Source organism: Podarcis gaigeae, assembly GCF_964106915.1.
Source record: "Podarcis gaigeae genome assembly, chromosome: 4".
Classification (NCBI taxonomy): domain Eukaryota; kingdom Metazoa; phylum Chordata; class Lepidosauria; order Squamata; family Lacertidae; genus Podarcis; species Podarcis gaigeae.
The window spans coordinates 64,888,438-64,914,592 of NC_139677.1; the positions used below are offsets into that span (position 1 = coordinate 64,888,438).

The following is a 26,155-nucleotide window of genomic DNA, read 5'->3' on the forward strand; positions in this document are numbered from 1 at the left end:
AGAGAGAGAGAGAGAGAGAGAGAGAGAGAGAGAGAATATGAATGTTTATTGGACCATTATGGGATTATAGACGTTTATGCAAACTTTAAAATTTGCATTGTATTATGCATTAGTAGCCCTCCATAAGACTACACTCACTGGGAATAGTTGTAAGGCCTGGAAACAAAGTTTTTTGGGGGCAGTGCATGGGCAAATCAGCACCAGCAATGGATCCCCTGGATCCGAAGTCAGACCATTTCTATTGGATCATGCCATTGGATCTTTTCTACAATGTTCATCAGAGCTGCTGCTTCAAGTATAAACTTTAGTAGAGCTACACTATGTTACTACTAAGGTGGTGGCCTTTTCTGCAGTGAGACCCCAATTTTGGAATGTCCTTCCCAAGCAGATGCGCCTGGTGCCAACATGTGATTTTCAGTGCCAGGTGAAGCCTATCCTCTTCCACAAGCCTTTAAGCTTATAAAAAAAAAAATGTTTGCTGTATTCTGCTTTTTAAGTTTTGTTTTTTTGTTTTTTGAAGGGGGTGGGTTTTCTTTCATCCGTTTGTCCTTTGTTATATTGTTGGTTTCTAAATTGAATTTATAATTTCTATCCTTTGTGTGAATTAGTTTTTATTCACACTTTTGTCCACCACTCTAAAATCTTTTGATGAAGGGCAATTAAGCGGCCACACCGGTTTCTTTTGTTTTCTTAATAAGTTGGCAACTCTGAAAGGAGCTGGTTGCCATCAAGCCTCCTGAGTAGGGTCTGTTTTGTTTTCTTCTTTTGCTCATGAGCAATTATAGACTTGTTGCACCGTTGTGTTTAGTAGGAGATTCTTTAAATCCTTGAATTTTTTTAGATAAAAAAACCACTAGAGTGTTAAGCAGTAGTCAAGTTGCTGAAATAAATAAAATTAATTTCTTAAATCTTAATTTTAAATTAGCATTTTGATGCTGGAGTTGTCCACACATAATTGCAGAACTGCTTAAAAGGTAGCGTTCTTTGCATCTTAAATTATGTACCCTACAGTTGCAAGCATCTCTTGCCAGAAGTAAAGTTCATGGAGTTCTGTGGGACTTACTCTCAGGGGTGTGTGGAACTGTAGCCTGTAGGTAATACAGGAGCTCTTTGATCCAGTCTTTCCATTGCCAAATCCTATCCACAGTTAATTCATTGGGGTTTAGTTTTGAGGAGGCATGTATGCACTATGTATCTCATTCTTTACATAAAAGGAGCAGTAGGAAAAGGAGATTAGATCAGGGCAGCAGTAATAGGGAGGGCTTTTGCTGTTGTTAGATTACACTGTGCTTTTAATTTGTAGTTGTGAGTCACCTTGGGCCCCATGTAGGGCTGAAAGTTGCACACAAATTGTTTCATAAATAAATAATAATATTCATAACTTTACCTGACACCATTCTTCTAATGGACCTGCACACCCCTCTAAAAGTTTCTATTAGCCCTGCAGTGAAGCAAATGCAAGTAACTGTCTTGTGCTTCTTTTTTCCCCAGCGAAAGAAGCCGCAGTGTGGGGAAAGAATATCAGTTGATATCAAACAGGGTGGGGTAAAAGACTAACAGCCAATCTTGCTGCCACAATCTAACCTACCTCCCCTGCACCTATATTCATCTTGGTATAGTATGTTAGTCAATCTTATTACTTAATAAATGGTAGGATTTAGATAATATTTGGGATACTGAAGGGAAGATACAGGCTGTAGCAGTTCCCCTGAGCTGTGCCAAACACGGAAATTCCTGGCCTATGCAAACAAGCCTGGCTGGGCTAGTTGGATGTCAGCCATCATGAAACATTGGCCAGGTATCTATCTACACATCAAAGAAGGTGTTTGGGTCTGTGCGAAACAAGGGTTGCCAAGGTGACGGGGAGGGACTTGATGCCATACAGGAAAATTTGCCCTTTTTACTTAAGGCTTAGAAAAGTGGGGGTGAGCAGACCGAAGGAGAGGTGTTGTGTTTGGCTAGGTGTTCTGTGAAGGGGAAGACGGGGGGGGGGGGGGAGAGAGAGAGAGAGAGAGAGAGAGAGAGAGAGAGAGAGAGAGAGAACACCATGCAGCAGCCATTAGAGCTGGCTGGGAAGCAGGAGAACAAATGGATGGTGTTTAGGATGACTCTTTCTGCAATGCTGGGCTGCTATGAAGAACAAGGTGCTCTTGAGATGACAGTGGTATAATATCTGCACCCCCTTCATCTAAACTCAGGTGTAAATATGTGTAATTAAACCATATTTCTTAAAGACACTACAGCCTTTGCCATGTCTTGATTCTCAATGGAAACACAACCCTGGGTGAGTGCCTGGAACCACCGGGGTTCTCATGCACAGCTTAGCAGTGGTTGGAGTGGAGAGGGGGCTCAACTTCATAACAATATAATAAAGTAAAAAAAAAAAGATATCTGGAGTTGAGTAATAGCATAGAGCTCCCATTTTACATTGAGGGCTGGCTCGAGAATTTTGTTCAGTCCACATTTGTAAGCAATTTGCAATTCAAGATTTGAAAACAGTTTCTCTTCAGATTGCACAGGTTGTTTTTTTAAAAAAAAATGCAATTCTCAGCTCAAAAATCCATATTTTAGGGGGCAATGTGTACAAAAAGTACATTTTAGAGGGAACTGCGTGCAAAGATGCATATTTTGGAGGAAATCTATATAATTAAAATGCAAACATTTGTGCAGCTTTTGAAAAAAATCAGAAAATGGGATGAAAGTAATTTATGGCTAAACTTGACTTGAAACTAAAATTAACTGATCCATTTCTCATAGTTTGAACTCTAGGAAGTTGATAATGCAGTGGTTTCCCATATCAGTTTGTCTGGCTCATTCTGGAAAACGCATGCTCAAGGCAGGTCTTGCAAACTGATTATTCACGGAGATGGAAACTGATTTCCTTCACTTGCTCACATTCTATCAAGAAGCTGATCAAAATTCAGAAAATCCTGTTGCATTGAAATTCTTATTCTTTTGCAGGATGAATGAACAGCACTGAGATAGCTAGCTCTGTTTCTAAAGTTTGAGTTTTTAAATCTCATTGCTACTGTTTTCATCTCAGTCCCCTCTCAAAGATACTTCTTTCTAAAGAATCAGGCATCTTCCCAACTTTACCATCTGTGTGAGATATCAGCAATGTCTTGTTAGAATGGTTGGAAACTTGTTGCCTTGGAGGACCATAGAGACCTCATCCTTGTCTGAAGTCTAGCAGAAACTGTGACAGGTCTGGGGGAAGGGATACATCTGGTATATCAGATCCATACTTCTCTCACCACCAGTGTGCCACTTCAAAAAGTGGATCTTCCCTCACACAGTTTTAATCCATTGGTCTTCCCAAACACTATTGTGAATCAATCTGTTTTGCTTTCCATTTTGTTTATTATACATTTTCTTCACCTACTGCTATCCAGTAACTTTCAGGAAAAGTTAAAGTCCTCACCTCCAGCACTCTTTTTCTTTTACCATTGATGCAGCTTGTTCCCTAAATGCTAGGTGTTTGCTGAGTGATGAGCAAGTAAAATATTTATGCAGGATTCTATGCACAAGCATCCTGTACATTGGCAGCAAATAGTGTATAGGCTAGATGGAGCCTCCATTGAAACTAAAATGGGTCTGTGATATGTTCCCATTAATGCTCGAATATTTGCTGTAAAGAGCCTAACACATTAATATTTAAAGTACTCACCACTCAGCACATACCTGTAGTACTGCCATACTTCCTGAGACTTCAAGAAGACCGCTGATAATGGTGGAAAGGATCAATCTAATGTGGATGTACACTAAATGCTACCACAGCAAATATTGCTTAATATTTTTATGGCATTTGTCTAGACGCTTCTTTCCACAAGAGACTGTTTCCCTATATATTTATTTCATTAACAGTAAACCATCAAATAAAGTCATCCTGGGGAACATGTGGAAAAGAACCGCACGTGCACTCTAGGTTTTCTGCAGCACTTTCATGAAACACACACTCACACACACACGTGTCCTGGTAGCAGCTCTCAGCTGTCTCATATTCACAGGATGAAAAGCAGACAAAATATAAGTAAGCCAGCTGGGAGCTGCCGGTGAAGAAAACTACCAGAAGCCCCAGGTGTAATCAGACTGGATCACTTCAGTGTGTGTTTGTGGCATCATAATTGTTCATGCTAAACTGAGAAACCACCCTGGGGTGGTGGGCTGTTGTTGTTTTTTAACAGATGTATGCATATCCATGCAGTAGCATGTCTCTGCTACTCCAGGATGTTAGATATTTCAATTTCCCTTCCATCACTCCACAGCATTCCACATCACATATTTCTAAACTTAAAATTAGCTGGCAACTTGGCCACAGCAGAGGGAAAGAGGAGACAGCATAGACCACTCTTCAACTCAGCTGGGACCTACTGCCATTTGCTTCTTCATCTCCCAGAACTTTCTCCCTCAGTGGCCGTTCCATCTGATCACTAAATATTCATGTAACCATGAAGAACAGGTGCTTGGGTGTGCTTCTTTTACTATTCTCTCCTCCAGTCCTTTTGCTATTAGACCATAAGCCTAGCAAATTTGTTTATTTTTAACCTCTGTATAGTGCCTAGAAACCTTTAGGTTCTTTACAAATGATGAATATGATGTTATAATTATGCAATTGACCTAGTTACAGATAGGTAGCCGTGTTGGTCTGCCATAGTCAAAACAAAAAATTTTTTCCTTCCAGTAGCACCTTAAAGACCAACTAAGTTAGTGTGTATCTGAAGAAGTGTGCATGCACACGAAAGCTCATACCAAGAACTAACTTAGTTGGTCTTTAAGGTGCAATTGACCTAATTTGCTTAATGGTGGTATCTTATTGTGCCCACTGATTTTCTGCCTATTTGTTCCACAGAGAGAATGGAATTAAGCAGATCATTTCTTTTAAAAAAAGGAAAAGGAAAAAAATCTTTACCTAATGCCATATTATCTGTTAAAAGGGAGATTGTGCATAGGTATTAGGACAGCTTGCTGTTTCCTGGCAGTAATTTTTTTTTTATTTTGAAAATATGAGATGAAAAAGTTATTGCAGTAAAAAAAGTAATAGCAGTGTGCCACATTTGTTATCATAATTAATAATCTGTTTTGTTACTTTGACTACTATCATGGTTACTACCTAGAGGAGATTTTGCAAGTACAGTGGTACCTCTAGTTATGGATTTAGTTCATTTTGGGGTGCCATGCGCACCCCGAAAAATCCATAACTAGAGGCGCTGCTTCTGCACACACGCACAGCGCACAGAGCACTTCTGCACATGCACAAGCGGCGAAACCTGGAAGTATACACTTCCATTTTTGCCATGGCCGTAACCTGAAGATTCTGTAACCTGGAGGTTACGCAACACAAGGTACCACTGTATGTATAGTTTTTTTAAAAGGAACTCATGTCTAGTCCTGTTTCACATTGGCTATGAAATTCATTAGCAAGGCAGAGCGGGCCTTGCCACTGGCGCCCACTCTTGACATCACACCTACCTGGCTCTGTCCCCTTGAGTTTCATACAGTCTACAGTCCAGAGAAGGAACCAGTTGTATCCATGGTAGGGTTGCCATATTTCAAAAAGTGAAATCTGGACATTTCAGATGATTTCCAAAAATTCTGACTGGATGCCATTTTTGAGAGAAAAATCCTGGCTATGTCTTGAAAATTCCAGACATATGGCAGCCCTAATTCATGCGGACTTCTTCATGTAGTTGGTAACATAATCTCACAGGACTCTCAATCATGTGGAAGGCCTGCATGAGTACAGCTGGCTTACTTTTCATATCCTTGCCCAATCTTTATAAAATTCATTTACATTTCTACAATATTTCCTTAGGTATTTTATGCCCTCAGTGTAAAATGAATAATTTGTGAATGGTATGAGGAGGAAATGTTTAGCTTAGAAAAGAATATTTCTCCTACGAGGAAAGCAGCAACAGGCAGCATTAGTATCATCAAAATTTTGGAATTCCATAATGGCAAAACAAAACTTGCTGAAAATGCAAGTCCAAGCTTGAGATGCGTAAACTCTCTGTAGCTGCACTTGATCTGGCCTCTATAAGTATCAGAATCCATTGGCACCAGCCAGCATGGCTAATCTTCAGGGGCGATAATAATAATAATAATAATAATAATAATAATAATATATTTTATTTATATCCCGCCCATCTGGCCGGGTTTCCCCAGACACTCTGGAAGGTTATAACATCTGGAGGGTACAAATTCTCCAAGTATCTCTTAGGAGAATCTCCCAAAGTAACATAGTGACTGCCAGTGCTATTAGGACAACAGGGCCTGAGTAACTTTGGGAACAATTGTTTGGGAACATGTGAACTGAAAAATAAAAATTTAACTCCAAACTCCTCACTGGTTCTTCCTGTGCTAGCTTTGTGCAATGGTGGTAGTAGAACTGTGCTAGGTTAAATGCGAACATGCCAGCTTAAGTGATCTGTGGATCACAACTTCAGCCTACACTGCTTACTAGTAGAAGCAATTTGGAAGGAAATGACAAAGTGCTTTTTTCTGATACAGTTCAAGCAATTCCTCCCCCACCCCCACTCCTGAATGCAGAATATATCTCAGACTTTGTTTTGCTTCAGGAGATTGTATTGTTGGAGGTGTGCAGAATTTGAATGAATATATATTGAGGGAGCTGTTTGGATTGAAGAGAGGTGACTACAGGCATGCCACGAGGGTACTACAGCCAATTTTGTCCAATTGATATAGTATCGAGAGGGACACTGATGAAATTTGCTGATGGCACAATATACAAAATGGGGTATGGGAAGGGTCAGTCAACATAAAAAGAGGATACAATACAATTTAGAAAGCCTTGGAAAGTGTATGAGCAAGGGCAGGTAACCAGTTTATGCAATTTGGTGCTGAGAATGTAAGGTAATAAGCTCAGTGACAATAACTAAATAAATAATGGAAATATGAAAGGGGAATATATTGTACCCTCAACAGTAATGTGTTCCAAAACACTAATCAAAAGAAGGTTCCCGGGCAACAGTGTATACATTTTTAAAACCTTTCAGAATACAAGTCTTGAGAAATGGGAATGTACACCAAGTTCTGGAGTGCATCAATGAATGTATCACATATAAAGCAGTAGAAAACTCCACTGCAGTTCTAAACTGAAATGGAGAAGGTACGTTTGTAACATTGTGTGCAGGTTTAGTAAACTATACCGAGCAGCTTGTTACACTGAGAAAAATTTGAATTAGTATTCAAGAATTAATCACCATAATAGGGAAAGTCAATGATTTTCCACATATGAAAGGAATGGAACCTGGATGAAAACACCAGTTTTAATGCATTCATTTCCTTCAGGAACTGCATGGTTGAAAGGTAATAGATTGTGGTGAATAATTCTGGAGTTCTGGTAATCTATGAACTCTCCACATAGCTATTGGTCAATTTATATAGCAGAAACTGTTTCAGCATATTCTTGTGATATATGCACATGTCCTATTAGTTGCCTCAGGAACTCTGTGAGCTGATTGAAACATTCAGTCATTTTGCTGATATGATTATCACTCACACAGCTATAACATCTCAATTTCCATGTGTGTTTGGGGGTCTTCTTGTTTAAAAGCCACTCTGCATGAAAATTACACTCCACACCAAAATTTACTAGGACTTTTACACGGGGCATAACTTTTATGTGGAAGGGGATACATTCCACTACTTAACCCCATATAATGCTCACGTATTACCTAATTGAAAGTGAGTAATGTGCAACAATGTCCACCCACTTGTGCTGTGGGGATCTACTTGCACAATGAGATTTCCAGTTTATCTTCATCCACTTCAGTCTCCCAATCCTATTTTGGGCCATACAAAGAATAGCCCTTTCCTCACAGAAATGTTATATAACATGGTATTTCTGACATTATGAAAGTCCCATCATTGCAGTTCTCATAGTTCTTTCCCACACTACTCTGGTAAGTTGCCACATGTACTTTGGAACTTGCCTTCTGGAATACTTCTCTTACTTTTTTCAATTCCTTCTTCAAAACCTACCTCATCCAGGAAGCCTTTGGCTCAACACCCTGGTTCCTATGCCCTATTGTAAGCAAGACTGTAACCAAGGCTTGGATAGCTCAAGTTGGTAGAGCCTAAGACTCTTAATCTCAAGGTCATGAGCTTGAGCCCCATGTTGGGCAAAAGATTCCTGCATTGTAGGGGGTTGGACTACATGACTGTCATGGTTCCTTCCAACTCAATGATTCTACTAATAAAACAAAATATTATTTATTCAATTTATATCTCACCATTTCTCCTAAAGGAGGCCTAAGGCCTGTTCTCTTGTATACTGTAAAGCACAATGCATACTGATGGAATAATAATAATAATAATAATAATAATAATAATAATAATTTTGTATCCAATGGCCAATGGTGACTTGCACTAGGGAAAAGGCTGGGCACCCAATTTTTGCTGATAACCTTGTCCAGTGTGCCCCCTTCGTGCCTCCCCAAAGCTGTTCTGAGGACTGGGAGACAAAACTGAACAGCATGAGATGTGACATCAAGTATCGAAGGTGTAGATTAGTGTAAAGTGAATGACATGCTTTGTGTGAACAGAAGGACTCCCTGCTAGCACAAAACCACAATTGGAAACACCATTGTTAGCATGTGAGGGAGTAACAGCATGACACTTGTTAGCCACGAGGCAGTAAAACGATATTCACATTTCTCCCATAACATAATTGCATGTTTTTTTTTATGGTTTCTAGAATTAAATGGAAGAGATGGATTGTGATTCAGATTGTCATTAGTACAGGAGGTGAGGGTGGATTCCTGAATGATTTGGGGTGTATTTCACACACAAAACATTTTCTGAGACACTCACTGCAATCATCACTCTATATCTGATACATTTATACAGTTCCAAAACTTACTTGGATCATCAGGCAGTGTGGGATATCATAATTAGCTTTATCAAATAGCTAATTTATTCATACAAAGCTCCTTGATGCTCTGAAGCACTATTTCTCCTCTATAGGGCTGATCTGTCAAATTTGATTCGTACTTCATTCATATGTTAATTAGGCTATTTCTGGGTGTTTGTGTCTATCCATACCAATGTAAAAAGCATAGGGAAGACATACAGGTATGAAATAAACATATTCGCTTTAAAGAAATCAATTCACTAATCCTAAAATGCTTTGGACTCAGCTCACCAGTGCCTTGCCCCTATTTTCCTCAATTACTCCATTGCTAAGTGTGTGCAAACTGGATGAAAAGTGTTATCTAATCAGAACAGTAGGATTTTGCAACCATATTAGAGAAGTACAAAGGATCTTAGTAGGAGTGAGACAGTGAACAATCAACCTTCCTACTTGTAAAATTAACTCTAGATGATTTACACAGCATATAAACTCCCACCAAATATCTAAAAATTGCAACTCATTAAAACAAACTTTCTTTAACCTTTTCTGTTCCTCCAGAGAGCTTCATTTATATTGGAAATGTGGATTTTGTCACACAATGGCTTTCCTCCCACAGAACACAGGTTACTAGTGCCTGTCTCCCAGTGAAACAGCCCTAATGCAATATTGTCAATATTGTACTTTTCTTTTGTGGAAATTCAGCTTTAGTAAGTTGGGGCCTATAGAAGAGGAAAGTAGCATTAACTGGGGCCTAGGATTAGAAAGAAATATTACTTTAAAAATAACATGTGCAGTTATTTTCACAGGTATATGAACTGGAAAAATTATTTTCCACATTCATGGGAGGGATATCAGCTTTGCTTATCTTTGGATCTCTTCTAATCTTAAAATTCCTTATTAACAAAGAAAAGGCATAGGGAACATAAATTTCATTCATTCTTCCTGTTTATGTGTGTCTAGTATCCTGACATCTTTTGAAAACATTGGTGCTGAGCTCCAGTTTCTAACAATCCAACCATAGTTGTAAATCAGAAGCCTCTGAAATTAATGTGAATGAGCCTTCTTAGGAATAACAATAATTAATTTGCAATAAGCAGTAGGGCTGCATTTGGTTTATATTGTGGGCAGTGTTAGAAACTGAGATATGAAAGCTGGGAGCTAAATGGCACCTTAAAACTAGGTTAAGGGCACAACAACGGAAAGTCTAGGCGCGTTTTTTTATAACAAGAATAAAGTAAAGGTAAAGGGACCCTTGACAGATAAGTCCAGTCGTGAACGACTCTGGGGTTGCGGCGCTCATCTCGCTTTATTGGCTGAGGGAGCCGGCGTACAGCTTCCAGGTCATGTGGCCAGCATGACTAAGCCACTTTTGGCGAACCAGAGCAGCGCACAGAAATGCTGTTTACCTTCCCGCCAGAGCGGTACCTATTTATCTACTTGTACTTTGAGGTACTTTGAGGTGCTTTCGAACTGCTAGGTTGGCAGGAGCAGGGACCGAGCAACAGGGAGCTCACCCCGTCGCAGGGATCCAAACCTCCAACCTTCTGATCAGCAAGTCCTAGGCTCTGTGGTTTAACCCACAGCACCACCCACATCCCTTATAACAAGAATACAAAGGTGAAAATGAATCAACTGCGCCTAAAATATTATGTTCATTTTTCACATGGTCTAATCTTTCCCCTGCCCACCTGCCTAATATTCTTAAGATGGTCTCTTCTCCAGAGAATAGCTAGAAGTGGGGAAGCAGAAAAAGGTCCTCCTTTCCTTCCAGTCTGCAGTTTTAATCTGAAATCTTAGGTGCAGTACTGCGCCAGAGCTCAGAAACTGCTCGCTATAATGAAATTCCCTGTCACAAAATGTGCCTAGAACAATGGGAGTTTCAAACACTGAATATGGACATCACATTGTCCTCAAGCCCAGTTTACATTAATAGCTGGATATTTTAATGATAAAAACATCAGCTTGACAAAACCTAGTTAAGGCAGTAGACAATTCAACTTTTGTGGTTTAAGAAGGCAGCATTACAATCAGCAGGCTGTGAATAGGAAGCATTAAGCAACATTAACTATCATCAGAGTTGATATTGAGTTGTAGTTGACTTTGTATGCTAAGCATATCACCACATTCCTAACCACATGAAGATGCAATAGATGCAACAAATACAACAAGACTATGTTCTTTACAGAGAACTCTCACTCCCAACATTGCTGATTCCATTGACAATTTTGAGTTAAGTACATAAAAGCATGTGTTTTTGTTTCCTTATTAGCATTCAGCAGAGTAGGGTGGCAGGAGTTTAAAAACAAGACATTTTTTGCACTCAAAATAGCTAACAGCAGTGGAGGGAAGCTGGGCTCATTGACAAAGTTGCGTACTGAATGCAGATGCTTTTGTTCTTAAAAAGTTTTTCACTAGAGTGAAAGTAATCCTTTGAAGCAAGAAGTCCCGCTTGCCCTGAAGAAACAACATTGCTGTGGTTCCACGCAAATTGCCATTAATACAGTATTTTGCTTGTTCCCTTTCCACCAAGTAGTAAACTACACTTTTATCCTTTCCATCATCTTAGGTTTATTTGTTACATTCTCTCCTTGATTTAGTGGGAAACTGTTCGCTCATAGCAAAAAGTTTTTTAAAAAATTCACCAGATCTTTGACTGTTACCAGAACCACATTAATGTGGTGCAAAGGTGGGGAATCTGTCTCTGTAGATGTTGCTGAATGCAAACTCCCATCAATCCCAGTCAGCATGGCAAACTATCAAAAATTATGGGAGTTGGAGTCCAGCAAAATCTGGAGGGTCACATTTCCCATCTTTGGCCAACAGTGTTGAAGTTGACTTTGGAATCCCCAGGACAAATTGTTGCTGGCTATAATGCAAGTCACTATCTTAGCATAACATACCTTACTGGGTTTTTAGGACACTAAAATGTATGCCTCTTCAAGTTGCTTGGTGGAAAGGTGGAATATAAATGAGCAGTATCCCAGGCTACTGAGTCATATATCTGACTCTGAAGTATGCTATTATGATTTCTTCTTCTTCTTCTTCTTCTTCTTCTTCTTCTTCTTCTTCTTCTTCTTCTTCTTCTGTGATTCTATTGTTTCATTGGGTATTGTAGGCTTTTAATTTAATTTATGACTGTTTATCTAGTTCTCTTCCTGCCAACCTAGCAGTTCGAAAGCATATCAAAGTACAAATAGATAAATAGGTACCACTCTGGTGGGAAGGTAAACGGTGTTTCCATGCGCTGCTCTGGTTCGCCAGAAGCAGCTTAGCCATGCTGGCCACAAGACCCAGAAGCTGTACGCCGGCTCCCTCGGCCAATAAAGCAAAATGAGCACCGCAACCCCAGAGTCAGCCACGACTGGACCTAATGGTCAGGGGTCCCTTTACCTTTACCTTTATCTAGCTATCTAGCTACATCTAAATACTGTTACAGATCTGGGGTAACAGGGATTGGAGGTACAAGGGCACCCATAACTGCTAGTGAAGTATAAAAATCAATAAAGGGGTAGAATTTAGCTGATTTTGGGAGTATGAAGGGAAGATGCAAGGCCAGTGAAAGTATAATGAAACTACAAAATTTGAGATTTGAAACTTTAGCTGTCATGGTACCAAAAATATCATAAACTTTCATCAAAGTTATACAGAACAATAACTCCAATCTTTGTTTTAAATACTTTTATATAAGAATGAAGTGATACTTGCAGAAGAATATTGATTTCAAACAATGCCATCTAATTTATTCATCTAAGCATTTTACATCTAATTTACACTTCCTGCATTCTTACATCCCACTCTTCGAAATTATTTGACATTAGTTCTCACTGTGTTAGTTTCCCAGTAATTGCTATAAAGATATATTATCAGTGAGATTATATATTGGGGCAAACTAAGATGTAGTTTAAGATGTACAAAACTTTTAAAACTACTCTTAAACCACTTTAATTATCTAATTATTTATTACTGTTGATCCAATAAAATAGTTGAACAGTTCCATTGTCCCTTTTTTCAAGGCTAACAGGCGGGACTGACACTTGGAAATAATTGCAAGTAACTTATCTATTTATTAATAGCATATTGACTACTAGATTCCTAGGGTCTAACCCCACCTACCAGCAGAAGTAATCTAATGACAATTATAAGCAGTTCACTGTCCAGCAAAGTTGTCAACATGGACTAAAATGGTAATATCTTACAACAGGTGTGGGAAACATTTGGTCCTTCAAATGATGATGAACTACAGTATCCATCATCCCTGGCTATTGACAATGCTTCTTGTGGGTAATCTGGATTGCCAAAGGTTTCCCACACCTACCCTACAGCAAGAGGCCAGAGGGCCTCATTACTTTGTACACAACCCATCTGGGGGCTGCATTCCAGTGGTGGCTATGGCCAGAGGGAAACATGGGTAGAGCAACTGGTGTAACTCAGCTTTGTGCAGGTTACATTTCAGCCATACAAAAGTCAGAGGGCTCTATAGACACATGTACAGGTGTCCCCCCCTTTATGTGCTATTGACCCACATGTGGTCAGGTATATACATGGCACAAGGAAATAAATAAATAAACTGATTCGAATCAGGAAATGGTGGGAGAGAGCTGGAGAGTCCTTGTGGCTTGCAAGGAGACCCTCCCTGGAGCCCAAAGAGGACATCAGTGAGGGCGGAAGAAGCCCTGAAGAGACACAGCAGACTTTGTTTAGGCTGCTCAGCCTCCCCAGCTAACAGCTGATGAACACAATAGCACAGCAGTAGCAGTGCTTTCTTAAATGGATTACATTTTCTGCCCAAACTGGGAGACTTTATCCCTCGAGAAGTTATTTCCATACCCTCTCTGTTGATGCTTGGGTAGTATACAGAGGTTGTGCTTTTTCAAAGGATCTTTGAAGGAATGCTCCACTTTTATTGATTTATGTTACCTAATAATGAGCTCTTGCTTTTTTTGCTTTTCTTTTGGTGTGGTGCTTTCTCCTTCTTCTTTTACTATGTGCTGGGATAATTTATGAGAGTCCTTTTCTTGTTCAAATGGCACAACTAAAAAAAATAAATACAAGTGATGATAGAATAGCATGGCTGATTATAATGTAAAAATCTTAAAGGAAAATAGGTCTGGCATTCTTTAGCATCACAATGCTACTGGACACCGTTTTGTGTATTTCAATGCCGTCTGAGACACATAGAAGTGCAGAGCTCAGAATTCCATTGCAAAGCATGTATTATTGACAAGTTATCCACATTACGTACCAGCTGAACTTGTGTGAGGCTGAGTAAAAGAAGATATTCCAATGTCTTTGTTCTACTCAAATTACCTTTCTCTTAATAAACAGCTATTGTGAAGATTTATAATTATTTAATTAACCTACTTCACTCTCTTTGAAATGCGATAACTTCATGAGGCAGATCAGACTAGGCCAGGACAGGAAACAAGATTGAGAAAGCACTACTTATGGCAACAAGCAGCCATGTATACGATACACTGACTTATGTTTCTTACATATGACTACAAAAGGGCATGTAGGCTTGCTATCATTGTTTGTTTTTTTGTCCTTATCACAACTGGGGGGGAGGGACAGGCCAGAAACACAGTCTCTGAACACAATCTGAATTGTACCATAAATAAAAGGATTTCAGAAAGAAAAGGCTGGCTAATGATCAAAAGAGTCACTGTCAGCTTTCTCATGGCTGGCTGAAAGCCTTCTGCATTAAAGCTTTGTGAGATCCGAATGCAAACCCTAACACTTGCTTTTCTGGATTAGAGGTTATGTATTACAAACCAGCAAGCACTGAACAAAATTACTGTAGATTAAGATTCCATACATTCTTGCATTTTACATTGCAAATAAGTAATTATTATTAGGATTGTGCCTTGCAACTAGTGTTTGGATAGAGGAATGTTTGGGAAGGGGAGGAGAACACCATCAAGGCTGACCTATGCTGTTTTCCCGATTACTTAATTTACAGTTAATTCAAAATAGCACTATTAATTGGTGAAATGAATTTAATGAGAATTTAGTGTGTTTGCTTTCATCAGCATCAAGTATCTTAGGCATAGGATAAGCACAAACTTGTTGCTTGTTTATTTCACAAGGATGGCAGTTGTTATTTTAATGCTGCTGCTTAAAAGCAGCTTTCTTTGTTAAAGATGTAGCAGGAAGGCTTTCTGTCACCTTCTAAATAAATATAAAGTATGGTTTTATTAAAAGCGAGAGAAAGTGTTTCTTCCACTTCTTGGCATAGGAGGAAGAAGAGAAATTATACCCACAGAAGGTATTGCCATGATGATTAATAATATGCTAATGTAATAAGCAATATACATATGACAAATAAATGTGAAAAATATATTAACCACCACTGTGGGAGAATGAATGTGCAGAGGGTTCAGGCCAGGATCATGCCCAAGGCCCTGCTCCTATTTATTATTTAAAGCTTTTCTATCCAGAGGCAATTGTGCAGCCACTCGAAGGGGGGGAGCATTAGACATGATGGTTGGAAACATCCCCTTTGGGCAGGGGTGTAGGAAGGGGGGTGGTGGAGGTGGTCCACCCCAGGTGTCATCCATGAGGGGGGTGACAAAAAGGCACACCACGGGGGGCTTGCTCCACAAACCCCATGCACAGCAGATCGCTTCATGGCCTCCCCCCCCCCAGGTGCATGGCATGGCCGCCGTTCTGGGCACCCACACCACTAACTCCGCCACTGCCCTTTGGGGCAAGGTACTAGACAGAGTTGTGGAGATACAGCTGCAGGATTTCTGAGTATCTAGACCCATTTTAATCTGATTTTGGACCCAGGTTTGGAACTGAAGCTCTTTTGGTCACCCTGATGGATGACCTCTATTGAGCCATCATTGGAAAGATAGCTTCCATGAGATGTGATTCTCCCCACACAAACAGGTAATTAGCTGGTTCTGTACACTGATTGTCCAAGAACCTTTCTTTAAACACTACACACACCAAAATAAGAGCTGAAACTGTCATAGCTGGCAACCAACCTTGTGAGAACACTGCTGGGTGGATGTAGACTGGTTGGCGTCCTACTGCTAGTCAGCATGTCACGGTGTTTGTATTTGTGTATTTGTGTTTGTATGTATGTATACCCATATTAATGGTCTGCGTTTGCATGTAGCCTATTTATGTTCACATTTTGCAGGTGCAAAGCTGTGCCTGATGGAAGGGTTCACAGTCCTATTATTAATAATGAGAAGAACTGCTCTACTCCTACAGACATTCAGTGGGTATGGACTGTATGATCTGCATTGCCCTGACTCTGTGACACACATGCAAATTTATATTTGAATCATAGAATTGTAGAATTGGAAGAGACCCTGAGGGTATATCTAGTCTAACCCCCTGAAATGCAGGAATCTCAACTAAAGCACCCATGACAGATAGCCATTCGACCTCTGCTTAAAAACCTCAAGGAAGGAAAGTCCACCACCTTCTGAGGGAGTCTGTTCCACTTTTGAACAGCTCTTACCATTAGAAAGTTATTCCTGATGTTTAGTCAGAATCTCCTTTCTTGATACTTGAAGCCATTGGTTTTGGTCCTAGCCTCTGGAGCAGGAAAAACCAAGTTGTTTCATCTTCCATGTGACTTTTCTTTAGATATTTGAAGTTGGCTATCATACCTCCTTTCAGTTTCCTCTTATCCAACCAACACATACCCAACTCCCTCAACTGTTCCTCATGTGGTTTGGTTTCCAGGCCCTTCATCATCTTAATCACCCTTCTCTGCACATGTTTCAGTGTGTCAATTTCTTGTCCTTCTTAAATTGTGGTGCCCAGGACTGGGCAAAGTATTTCTAGTGTGGTCTGACCAAGGCAGAATAGAATCAAATTAGCTTTTCTTTTGCTGCAGCATCACACCATTGACACATGTTAATATTCTGGTCTATTAAGACCACTAGATCCTTTTCACATGTACTACTGCAAAGCCATTTGCCTCCCATCTTCTATTTGTGCAGGCGGTGATTCCTGTCTAAGTGCAGAATATTGCATTTACTGCTATTGAAACATATTAGCAATGTTTGGTGAGGCTAAACCAGTGTAGCTGCACTGTTGCATTTGTGGTGCCCTGAGTTGTTTTCCCAACAATATAACCTGTGTGCTTTGCTGCATGTGTGAAATACCATTACTATTTACACCATTTTACCATGCAACAGCCCTGTACCCTAATCCTCTGCATGTTTACCTACAGAGGTCCCACTAATTTTACTCCGGGCTCACTTATAGATAAAGATGCCTAGGATTGCTGCCATAATAACTGATTCTGTCTACCTACCAGAGAGTTGTTGGTCCCCATTAACCTTGAACTTGAGGAAGTGCACCTTACTCCTTCTCAGCTCTTATGCCAAACTTTTCATACAAAACTACTTTTCTTGATTCTATTTACATTTCAGAGCTGTGGCAGATGAACGCATTGGTCACTGGGCCAAGGATAAATGACAGTTTTCTTCCTGTAGTCAAGTTAAAATTTATTTTTAATGGATCACTGGGATGAGTGCATATTTACCAAGCAGCAAAGAAAAGTCAAGGGGACATGATATGGATGTCACTCACATGGGAAGCAAGGAATGACCAGAGAGAGAGAGAGAGAGAGAGAGAGAGAGAGAAACTTACTGTATTCTTGGTCCCAGATACATAAACGAAAGAGATTCTCCTATTCTCAATATAATGATGCCAAATGCATCACACCAAGTGATGTGCACCTTCTACAACTATAAATAGCCATGGCACTCTGCTCCATTTCCCTTGGACCATGGACCACGTGGCTAACACTTTTCTTCCCTACCCTGGATCTGACACATAAATGCTTCTGAGGCTGTTATTCAGGGCGAATCTTCCATTGTTCCCAATAGATGCTTCATTTCCAGGATGAACAGCAAGCTTGAGGATGCAATATTTGTCAGAAACATGAGGGTTCAATTGGGAGGAAGCAGCTGGTTTCTCTTCCCCACATGCCATGGTTTTGGAGAACCACCACCACCTTGGCACACACACAGTGACTATTAACAGTTAGAAAAAACATTCACTTACTTAGCATCAAGTGTAGTTTGGCCCTTAGCGCAAGATGGCAAAGATTAAGAAGATCCTGAGAAGGTTTGGAAGACTGAAGTAAAAATGAAGTTGATAATAATAATAATAATAATAATAATAATAATAATAATAATAATAAATGCATTCATCCCCTCCTTCCTATTTCTTGTTCTTATTCCCTATCCTTATCAATTTCTGATCTTTTATCCCATTCCTTATCTTCCTAGTTATCTGTTTTTAAAAGAAATATAGATTTTTGGTGGGCAAGGGGGATTCTGCAGCAGCCAAATAGTAATACAATTTAATCATTAGACATCTCTTTACCACACGATAGTGGTGTTACTTCATTTTGTGAAGCCCATGGATTTTACATGGATTTTACTGTATGACAGGTTCACGGCCTATTGATTAAGCACTTTATAAGATGCACTTTAATGCATGACTTTAATTGTTTGTGTGCATGCATGTGAGAAAGCAGGAGGAGAGTACAAAAGTCTTTGGTGCCCTTAATGCATGAACTAAATAAAATCAAAAGTCCTGGCCAATGTAGAATGGTTCAGACAAGGACAAGGCCAATAACAATGGTTTACCTGTATTGTACACACAGCAGGACTCTTGTATTATCAGGTGATTATTTGAAGGCAAACACGTGTCAATGTCCAAGATACATACACTGGCATCAATAATTAACAGAAGATGTGACCTATCCAATGTACCTCACACCTACTACTTAGTGCTGATTGCTACACTATTTCAGTAAGGTAGAAAAGAAGTCTGCCACATATCAGGACTTAGACCATAAAAAATCAAGCTACAATATAGCTACAATATGCTGAGATTATTGAGCAGAGAATATTTTTTAAAAGCCTGCCAGGGAATGTATGGGCATTTTGAAAAGAATCATCTGTGAGGATCCACAACTACCTTTAGCAAGAAGATGACTTTCAATAATTACTAGCCTGAGGCTTACCAAAATGAAATTATACTAGTGAGACAAAGAATGAAGTCTATTTAAAAAGCTACATTAATCCAACTCCAGAAATGGTTGTAGAACTTAAATCAACAAAGCATGCCATTCAGAAGGCAACTAGATAATGAGCAAGCCAAACTGCATCTTACACAGAGAATCCAATAGGATAAAACAAAAAAAAATAAAGTGGTTCATGTTGTGAGCAGAATGATACAGTGAGTTGTATATTTTTGAGACTCTCAGAAAGCAGTCAATGAACTGCTAGATTTGCATGCAATAAATGTGTTCAGTATGGAGCATCCTGAACAGTGATGCACCAAAGACTGCTTTGCAAACGGCAAAGCACCTGGAAAGGATGCTATTCAAGCTGAACAGTAGGTGTGGAAAAGTCACCATGTTATTAAACATCTTTGACCTCTGTCCATATTGCTACATAGAAAAAGTAGAACAGGATATACTAGGTGCCATTACTAAAATAAGAACAAATAAATATATGGAGGATTCTAATGTTATAGAATGGAATTCTCTTGTCAGCAGCATAGGCAGAGTATTATTTACAGAGAAATCCCCCTTACTTTGGGCTTGCGGAGAGAGCATTGGAATAAGAGGTGTTAAGGGTGGACTCAAAAAGCTTGAAAACCCCTGCTATAATTTATTGTGTTCATATGTCTTGAGATATGTTACAACTTTGGGCTGATTCTCATGTTAGTTTGTACTCAAATATCATTGGCATCCATTTATCTCAAGACAATGAAGGAGTGCACCTTTGGGTGAGGTCAAGCTGTTGGAGGTTATAGTGCCTGCTGGGTCTGTAGAAACCGATACAGGAAGACATGTTTTGTGGCAGCTGGGGCAGACGAAGGCATCCAGTTGTGCTGCTGGTGCACTACGGCATTCCTTCACTCTGTGTTCCTCCTGGTGGTCATTGCTACTCTTGTCACAGCTTTGGATGCACCTGATTGTCTCTAAGCAATGTTTCTGGCAGAGCATGTCGTTGAGAATTTTGCCATCTTCCATTCTGTGGGCATGACGAAGCCAGCATAGACATCACTGAGACTGGAGACAGGAGACAGGAGAGAGATGTTGGCTTGGGTGAGAACATCTTTGTTTGAGACTCTGTTCTGCCATGTGGTGCTCAAAATCTTCCTGACACTGTACATCCAGACATGCACCCACAGTGACAATGAAAATGTGCTTATAGGTGCATATCTCTTGTGCAGATTGTGTTGCTTGTGTTTCTACTGTCAAACTATTCTGTATCCACTTCAGATACATCATGTTAATTTGCACTCTGCCATTCCATTATGGACAGCCATAGCTATCTGATATACTGGGATTCCAATATCATTGATGTTCATCTCTGAGCATTAAAATGGCAGGAAAGTGCAGTAGCAGACAATAGGATCCCCACACTACAGTATCAATACTGTTTTCAGTGTCCCAAGAAATCTCACAGCAACTATGACCATGAGGAAGAATAATGTTGAGAAGAAGGTTTAAGCTCCAAAGCAATTATTTTGTGTGTGGGAACATTCCCTAAATGTCAGTATAATATGTGCAATTGGCTTCATATATCCACTTGGGACGGACAACACACTCCATGGTTGTTGCTTTTTTGTGTTTGTTGGCGAATGTTTATTTTATTGGTGAATTAGGCACCTATTTTTACATTTGGATTGCTATTTTTAGTTTACTATCAGTTGTCTTGAACACCAAAATACAAATTTAATAAATTTATGCAGTATTTTGAGATTCTTCTGATTAAGCAGAATGAAGAAAGAAAATGGATACAAAAGGATTTCTATGAAATCAGCAGTGCCCAGTGCCCAGTGATACTGGTAGAAGATAGTGAAGCCCAGTGTAGCTGGAGCCAGATTCAATAATAGGCAACAGCAAAGCATGACACGTGGATCCTAGTTTTGTCCCTGGCCTGCTGAGTTATACAAGAGCAAACGTGAGACGAAGGAGGAGCTGAAATCCAGGGCCCCCTCCTGAGCTGCGTGTAAATCAGAAGGGAAGCAGGTGGGAGCAGACAGAGGCCAACCTGAAGTGGGGGGGGGGGCGTCCTCCATTTGTCCCAGTGGACCAGACTGCACCTCTTTAAATCCTTCACGCCAGTGTAAATCCAAATTATGACTCCACAGTGAAGTTCCGGAGGAGTAGCAAGAGCATCGCAGAAATGTAACTTTAAATTGGCAACAAGTCCACGCCTTCATACCTACATGGGCGTGAGAAGCGGTATGGGGGATACAGGCGAAGTTAGCACGCGAGGAAAGGATCAGCAGCGCGGCGTGAGAAGGAGAGGATCGGCGGAGCGCAGGTGCTGTGCTTTCTTCCGTGGTCCGTCCCTGCGCAGTTCATGTCCGCTCCTGGCATTTCTGCTGCTCTCCCTGGTTCTTCCACACGTGCCTCTTACTTGTTTGGCAATCTGTCATCCACTGCCCCGCCCCGCACCTCCCCAGAGCTGATTGGATCACGTCTGCCGATCAGCAGTGCCCGTAGTCTTCTGCCCGTCCCTCTCTTTAGCTACGCACATCGCGAATTATCCTTGTAAGAATCGGCTGCTGCTGCCGCTGCTGGCTGCCTGAGTTGTGACCCATTTTCCCAAGCGCTCTCTCGCACGCACGCTCTCGCCGCCGCCGCTGCTTTCAAGCGGGCGCCGTCTTCAGTCCGCCGGGTGCTCGCAAGTCGAGAGAAGCGGCCACTTTCAGAACTACCTTTGGACAGCGACTTCCCTCTTTCCACCTCCCCACACCTTTTTATTCTTTTCCCCAAACCGCTCATTGGCTGGCAAGGAAACATCCCGCTTGCAATCCTCATAGGCTCAGGCAAATGCCAGTCCAAATTTGAGACAAAGAGGGCGGGCACTTGCAAAGCAATAAGTCCCCTTCACACGCGGACACCCCCCCCTCCCCCCCGCCGTCCTCAGAACTCACTCATCAGCTTTCCTCTTGCACCGGTGCTGCCCGCTGACAGGTTAGCAGCGCAGGATAGACCCTCTCCTATTGGAGAGCCGCAGCTGCCTGTCAGGCTCTGGCTGCGAAAGGGGGAGGACGCTAAAGAGAGCGTGGCTGTGCAAAAAATAAAAAAAATGTGCCGGGGGGTAGGTCCAAAGCCCAGCGAGGGGGCGTGGCCCGGCAAGTTAGAGGCGTGGCTATTCAGAGAGAGAGAGAAACGTGCCGGGGAAGGGGGCGGAGTCCTGTAGGAGAAAGGAGGGGTCACTGTGGCGGGGGGAGGGAGGAGGAGGAGGTGCGCGCGCTGAGATTGCCCTTGTGTCTAGAGCTGGGAAAGCGGCTGGTGTAGCGGAGCAGTCTCCCTGCGAGCTGAGGTGAGAGGCAGCGTGCGAAGCAGCAGGAAGGCGAGCGCCGCAGCTGCCCGCCCGTCTCTCCTCAGCACCCGGACCGGCCGGAGAAGGGGCGGCCGAAGAAGGGAGCTTTCGGCGGGGTTTCCAGAAAGGGGCAGCCGGCTCCTGCGAGGAAGAAGCGAGGGAGGAAGTGTGCAGCCGCGTGCCCCCCACCGAGGGAAGGACGGGCTCGGGGGGCGAACTGAGGAGGAGGGCGAAACCAGCCGCCGCTTCTGCCGCCGCCGCCGCTCGCCCCCATTGCACCCCCGCGCGACCCTGGTCCTCCTCTTCACCCCGCTGGATAGGCTGAGGGAGACACTGCGGCGGCGGAGGCGGCGGCGGAGGCGGCTCCTGCTGGGGGGAGGACGAGCCCGGCGAGAGGAGGAGGAGGAAGAGGAGGAAGAGGAGAAGAAGAAGAAGAGGAAGAAGAGAGAGGGAACAGCGGTCGCAGCAGCAGCAGCAGCTGCTGCGGGATTCTCTGCCTCGCGCCCAACCAGCCCGAGGGAAACCCCCAGGATGCGGCTGAAACCGAGCGTCGTCTTGCGCTTATACAGCCTCTGCGGGATCCTCATACAAGGTACCACCCCCGCCCGTGCCCACTTCGCCGCCGCCGCCTCTCGGCCCCCCGCTCGCGCCCAACTTCTGGCTGCGACGTGCGTGCCAAGGCTGAGGTGGGGTCGTCGTGGGGCGGAGGGGCACCCTGTGCTCTTTCCTCGCCGCCTTGGAAAGACTCCTCGCTCGACCTCATTCCCTCCTCCTGTCGCCTCCTCTCCCCCCCCCCCCACTCTCTGGAGACTTGCCCCCAGCCTGCCCCTCATTTGTCTTCGCGTCTCTCGGCTCCCCCTCCCCCCCCTTGCCCGCCCGCAAGCTCCTTTCCCTCCCGTCTGGGTTCTCTAATCCTGGGCTTCCTTCCCCCTTTATCTCTTCCCTTCGCTTCCTCCTGGCTTCCCATCCCTCCTCTCCCGTGCGCCCCCTCCCCCGCCGTCTTTCGTCTATCCATCACCCTTCGGCTCTCTCTCTCTCTCTCTCTCTCTCTCTCTCTCTCTCTCCTCCTCCTCCTCCTCCTCCTCTTCCACCAGCACCTCCTAGCCTCCAGCCCCGCCACTTGTACAGAGCCTGCCATCCTTAAAGTGCTGCACAAACATTAATCCTTCCCTGCCCGCTCCTGAAAGTCCTTCCCTCTCGTCCCCCGAGAGTCTTGCAGCACCACCCCCCCTCCTCCACCTCGGTTTCAACTCCTCGTACCCTTTCCCTCCAGCCACTCTTTTTCACCCCATCGCCTATGTCTATAAAAGTGAGAAGGGCGATGCAGCGAGAGGAACAACGTGGGCACTGCAACACCATCCCGTGGGGGGGGGGGGAGGAAGAGAGAGTAAAATGCTTGAAAGCTGAGCGCTGGTAAAGAGGAGGCTCGAAGAAGGCTGTACATGCGTGGCTTACTGGAGACTTAAAGATGCGCAGAGCTAGGTCTCCTAAACCTTTATTCTCTATCTCTCCCCCCCCCCCCGCACCCCACCTCGGCATAACCTCCAATATGGAATGCATCCTCACAGTCCCTTTTGAGGCTGGATTATATTTGTCCCCTTGTTCCTTATGTCTGCACCAATGGCTCTAATCCTATGCCTCACAAGTGAAATGTAACAATTGTAGTGGCGCGCGGAGGGGGGGAGAGATGTACAAGCGACTGTCGTTATGCAAATGGATGGTTGTGGAAATATGTGGATGTAAAGTAGGTGGTGGTTTATTTCCAGCTCCCATCACCATCTCCCTCACCACCCACCACCTTGAAAATCAAATTAAATCAGCAATGTGTGTTAGGGAGCCAGCTTAGAGATTCCGTTGTTCCTGATGCTGTTAAGAGAATGTGGTCATGGTGCTGGAATGTGCAATGAGGGTAATGGATGTGCATGCCTGTGTGTGTGTGAGTGAGTGAGTGAGTGTGTATGTGTGCCTTTATGGCTGCAGTGTTTGAGTATTGGAGGGGGGGAGATTCTATTGCTACCCCCTTCCCTTTCCCACGGGCAGGGGAGGATGGGGTAGCTAGATACCCAAATGTGTCAGGATGAAGGACTCCAGAGTCTTAAGAATCATCTAGACAGCTTCTGGAGGCTGTAAATGAGGTCAGCAAGCACCAGCAACTTCCCCATGTTTTTCTCAGGATGGTTGGCTTCCCCACCCCATCAGGATGGCCGGGGGCAAAGAATTGTCTCAATCGTTCTGTGTATAGGGAATTCAGAAAGAGCCAAGTATGACCTTGTGGCATTACCCCCACCGTCTTCTTCAGGAGCAGTGTTATAAAGTTTATTGTATTTCATGCCTCTGTGCACTTGCAGTAGCATGAGATGAGGTCTCAGAACAGGCAGGGGAAGCTTTTTCTTCCTACCCACCCCACCTCCGAAAGGAGAGGTAACCTTTTAAGTGAGTCTGTGACTGTTGTATTTTGAAGCCTGCAACCCCTGCTTCATCTTCTGAGCAAGCAGGATTTTTTAAAAGCAGTGCTGAAAGGAGGTGGAATGATTTCATTTGGTGGCTGCAATGATTTTATACGGTTGGCTATTTGCTTTCCTTACCGATCTGTGTGAGCTGCTGGGACTGGCATAGTACAAGGAGCTGCTGTGGTGCTACTGTGTGGGATTATTTATTGGGGAATCTGGCAGGTGGCACATGTAGAGGGTTGCCTCTCTTACCGTTACATTTCCATGTGAATTGTTGATTCTCTTTGCTGCAAAACGGGGAAGCTCCCTTTATTGATTTTTCTTATCAGTATGATTATGGTTGCTACTGTTGAATGAAAACTTGATATTTTTAGGATGCTGTCCGCTGCATTCAGTGCATCATGTGTTTAATAATAAACAGTCAGTGTAAAATCTTATTTTTCTGCCTAGATTTGTCCATTTTTTAAAATAACAGAGCAGTTCAGTGGTTGTGCCAGGAAAAAGATTGCACCACTGCAGGCAGCATCAGGTAACAGAAAAATGCCATGCATTTTTGGTTGTGTGCATGAAGGTAACCAAGCTGGGCCTTTTCATATAGGATAGAGAATGTCATATTTCTTGTTACATCACCTACATGGTACTTTCCCTATATTAAAAAAATTTGGGGTGTTCTCATTTTGGGGTAAACCTTCCCTTTTTTATTTTCAGCAACAGCTGGCAAGAAGAACAGCAGCTCAAACATTCAGTCTTACAAACTGTAGCTGAGAAGGCTGCTTTTAAAAACACTTTGCCTGGCCTTCCTCTTTATGCAACTGAATATTTCTGCATATGTAAGGGACTGAGTAGTGTGCCCTGTTTTGAGCCCTCCTTTGTAGGATTGAAGTCAAACAATGATGGCACAGGAAATAAATGCACATTGATAAGGACAGTATAGTACATCCAATAGGTACATTTTTAGACACTTCCTATTATGCTGAAAACTCCATAGTCTGTCTCCCCCACAACTAGTTTGACATTAATATCAGGTTTGGCAAATGTACTGTGGACGCTATTATTATTGTATAGAAAATATAGCTAATTCTGCCAGATTAATTTGCTATCTAAACTTTCCATTTTATCAGTTGAAAGTTCCATTGGCCTTTCCTTCGTGCGTTTTGCCACCCCACTATAGTAGCTGTTCTGGAGAATGTGTTTTCTATATAAAGAGTGAAACAACTCAAATCCACCCCAAATCTAATTTTGCTAGTAGATGCCTACTAAAACAGTTCACCCCCCACCTGAAATCCAAATCTTTTGAAATGTAAATCTGTATTATTATTATTATTATTATTATTATACTTTTAGAAATGTGTAGTGTACTGGTGTAATCTTGATTTTGATTTGGGGCTGCATAATCAAGGTGGTCAATGTGGAAATCTGGCTTTATTAAAACCACCTCTCTTAACCATGAGGCCAGCTATGACAATCAGTCAACACTACGAGGAGATAATGGGTGCTCAGCT

At 42.4% G+C, this 26,155-nt stretch overlaps 1 protein-coding gene and 1 long non-coding RNA gene across 6 annotated transcripts in view; both read left to right on the forward strand.

The window, feature by feature from the left end:
- Positions 1 to 22,097: 22,097 nt before the first annotated feature.
- CADM2 (cell adhesion molecule 2) overlaps positions 22,098 to 26,155 on the forward strand; it is a 372,090-nt gene continuing 368,032 nt past the window's right edge. For 4 of the 5 annotated variants that reach the window (XM_083737014.1, XM_083737015.1, XM_083737011.1 and 1 more), the window contains exon 1: positions 22,113 to 22,795. In XM_083737014.1, the coding sequence (XP_083593140.1) occupies positions 22,735 to 22,795 (61 nt within the window). In that variant the 5' untranslated portion in view covers positions 22,113 to 22,734. Of the gene's footprint in view, positions 22,796 to 26,155 lie in introns of all 5 variants that reach the window. The other variant, XM_083737012.1, reaches the window with a different exon arrangement.
- The window catches only part of LOC310844004, a 122,876-nt gene continuing 120,691 nt past the window's right edge, over positions 23,971 to 26,155 (forward strand). Inside the window, exon 1 of the long non-coding RNA XR_014563872.1 lies at positions 23,971 to 24,112. This is a non-coding gene — a long non-coding RNA (uncharacterized lncRNA). The remainder of the gene's footprint in view (positions 24,113 to 26,155) is intronic.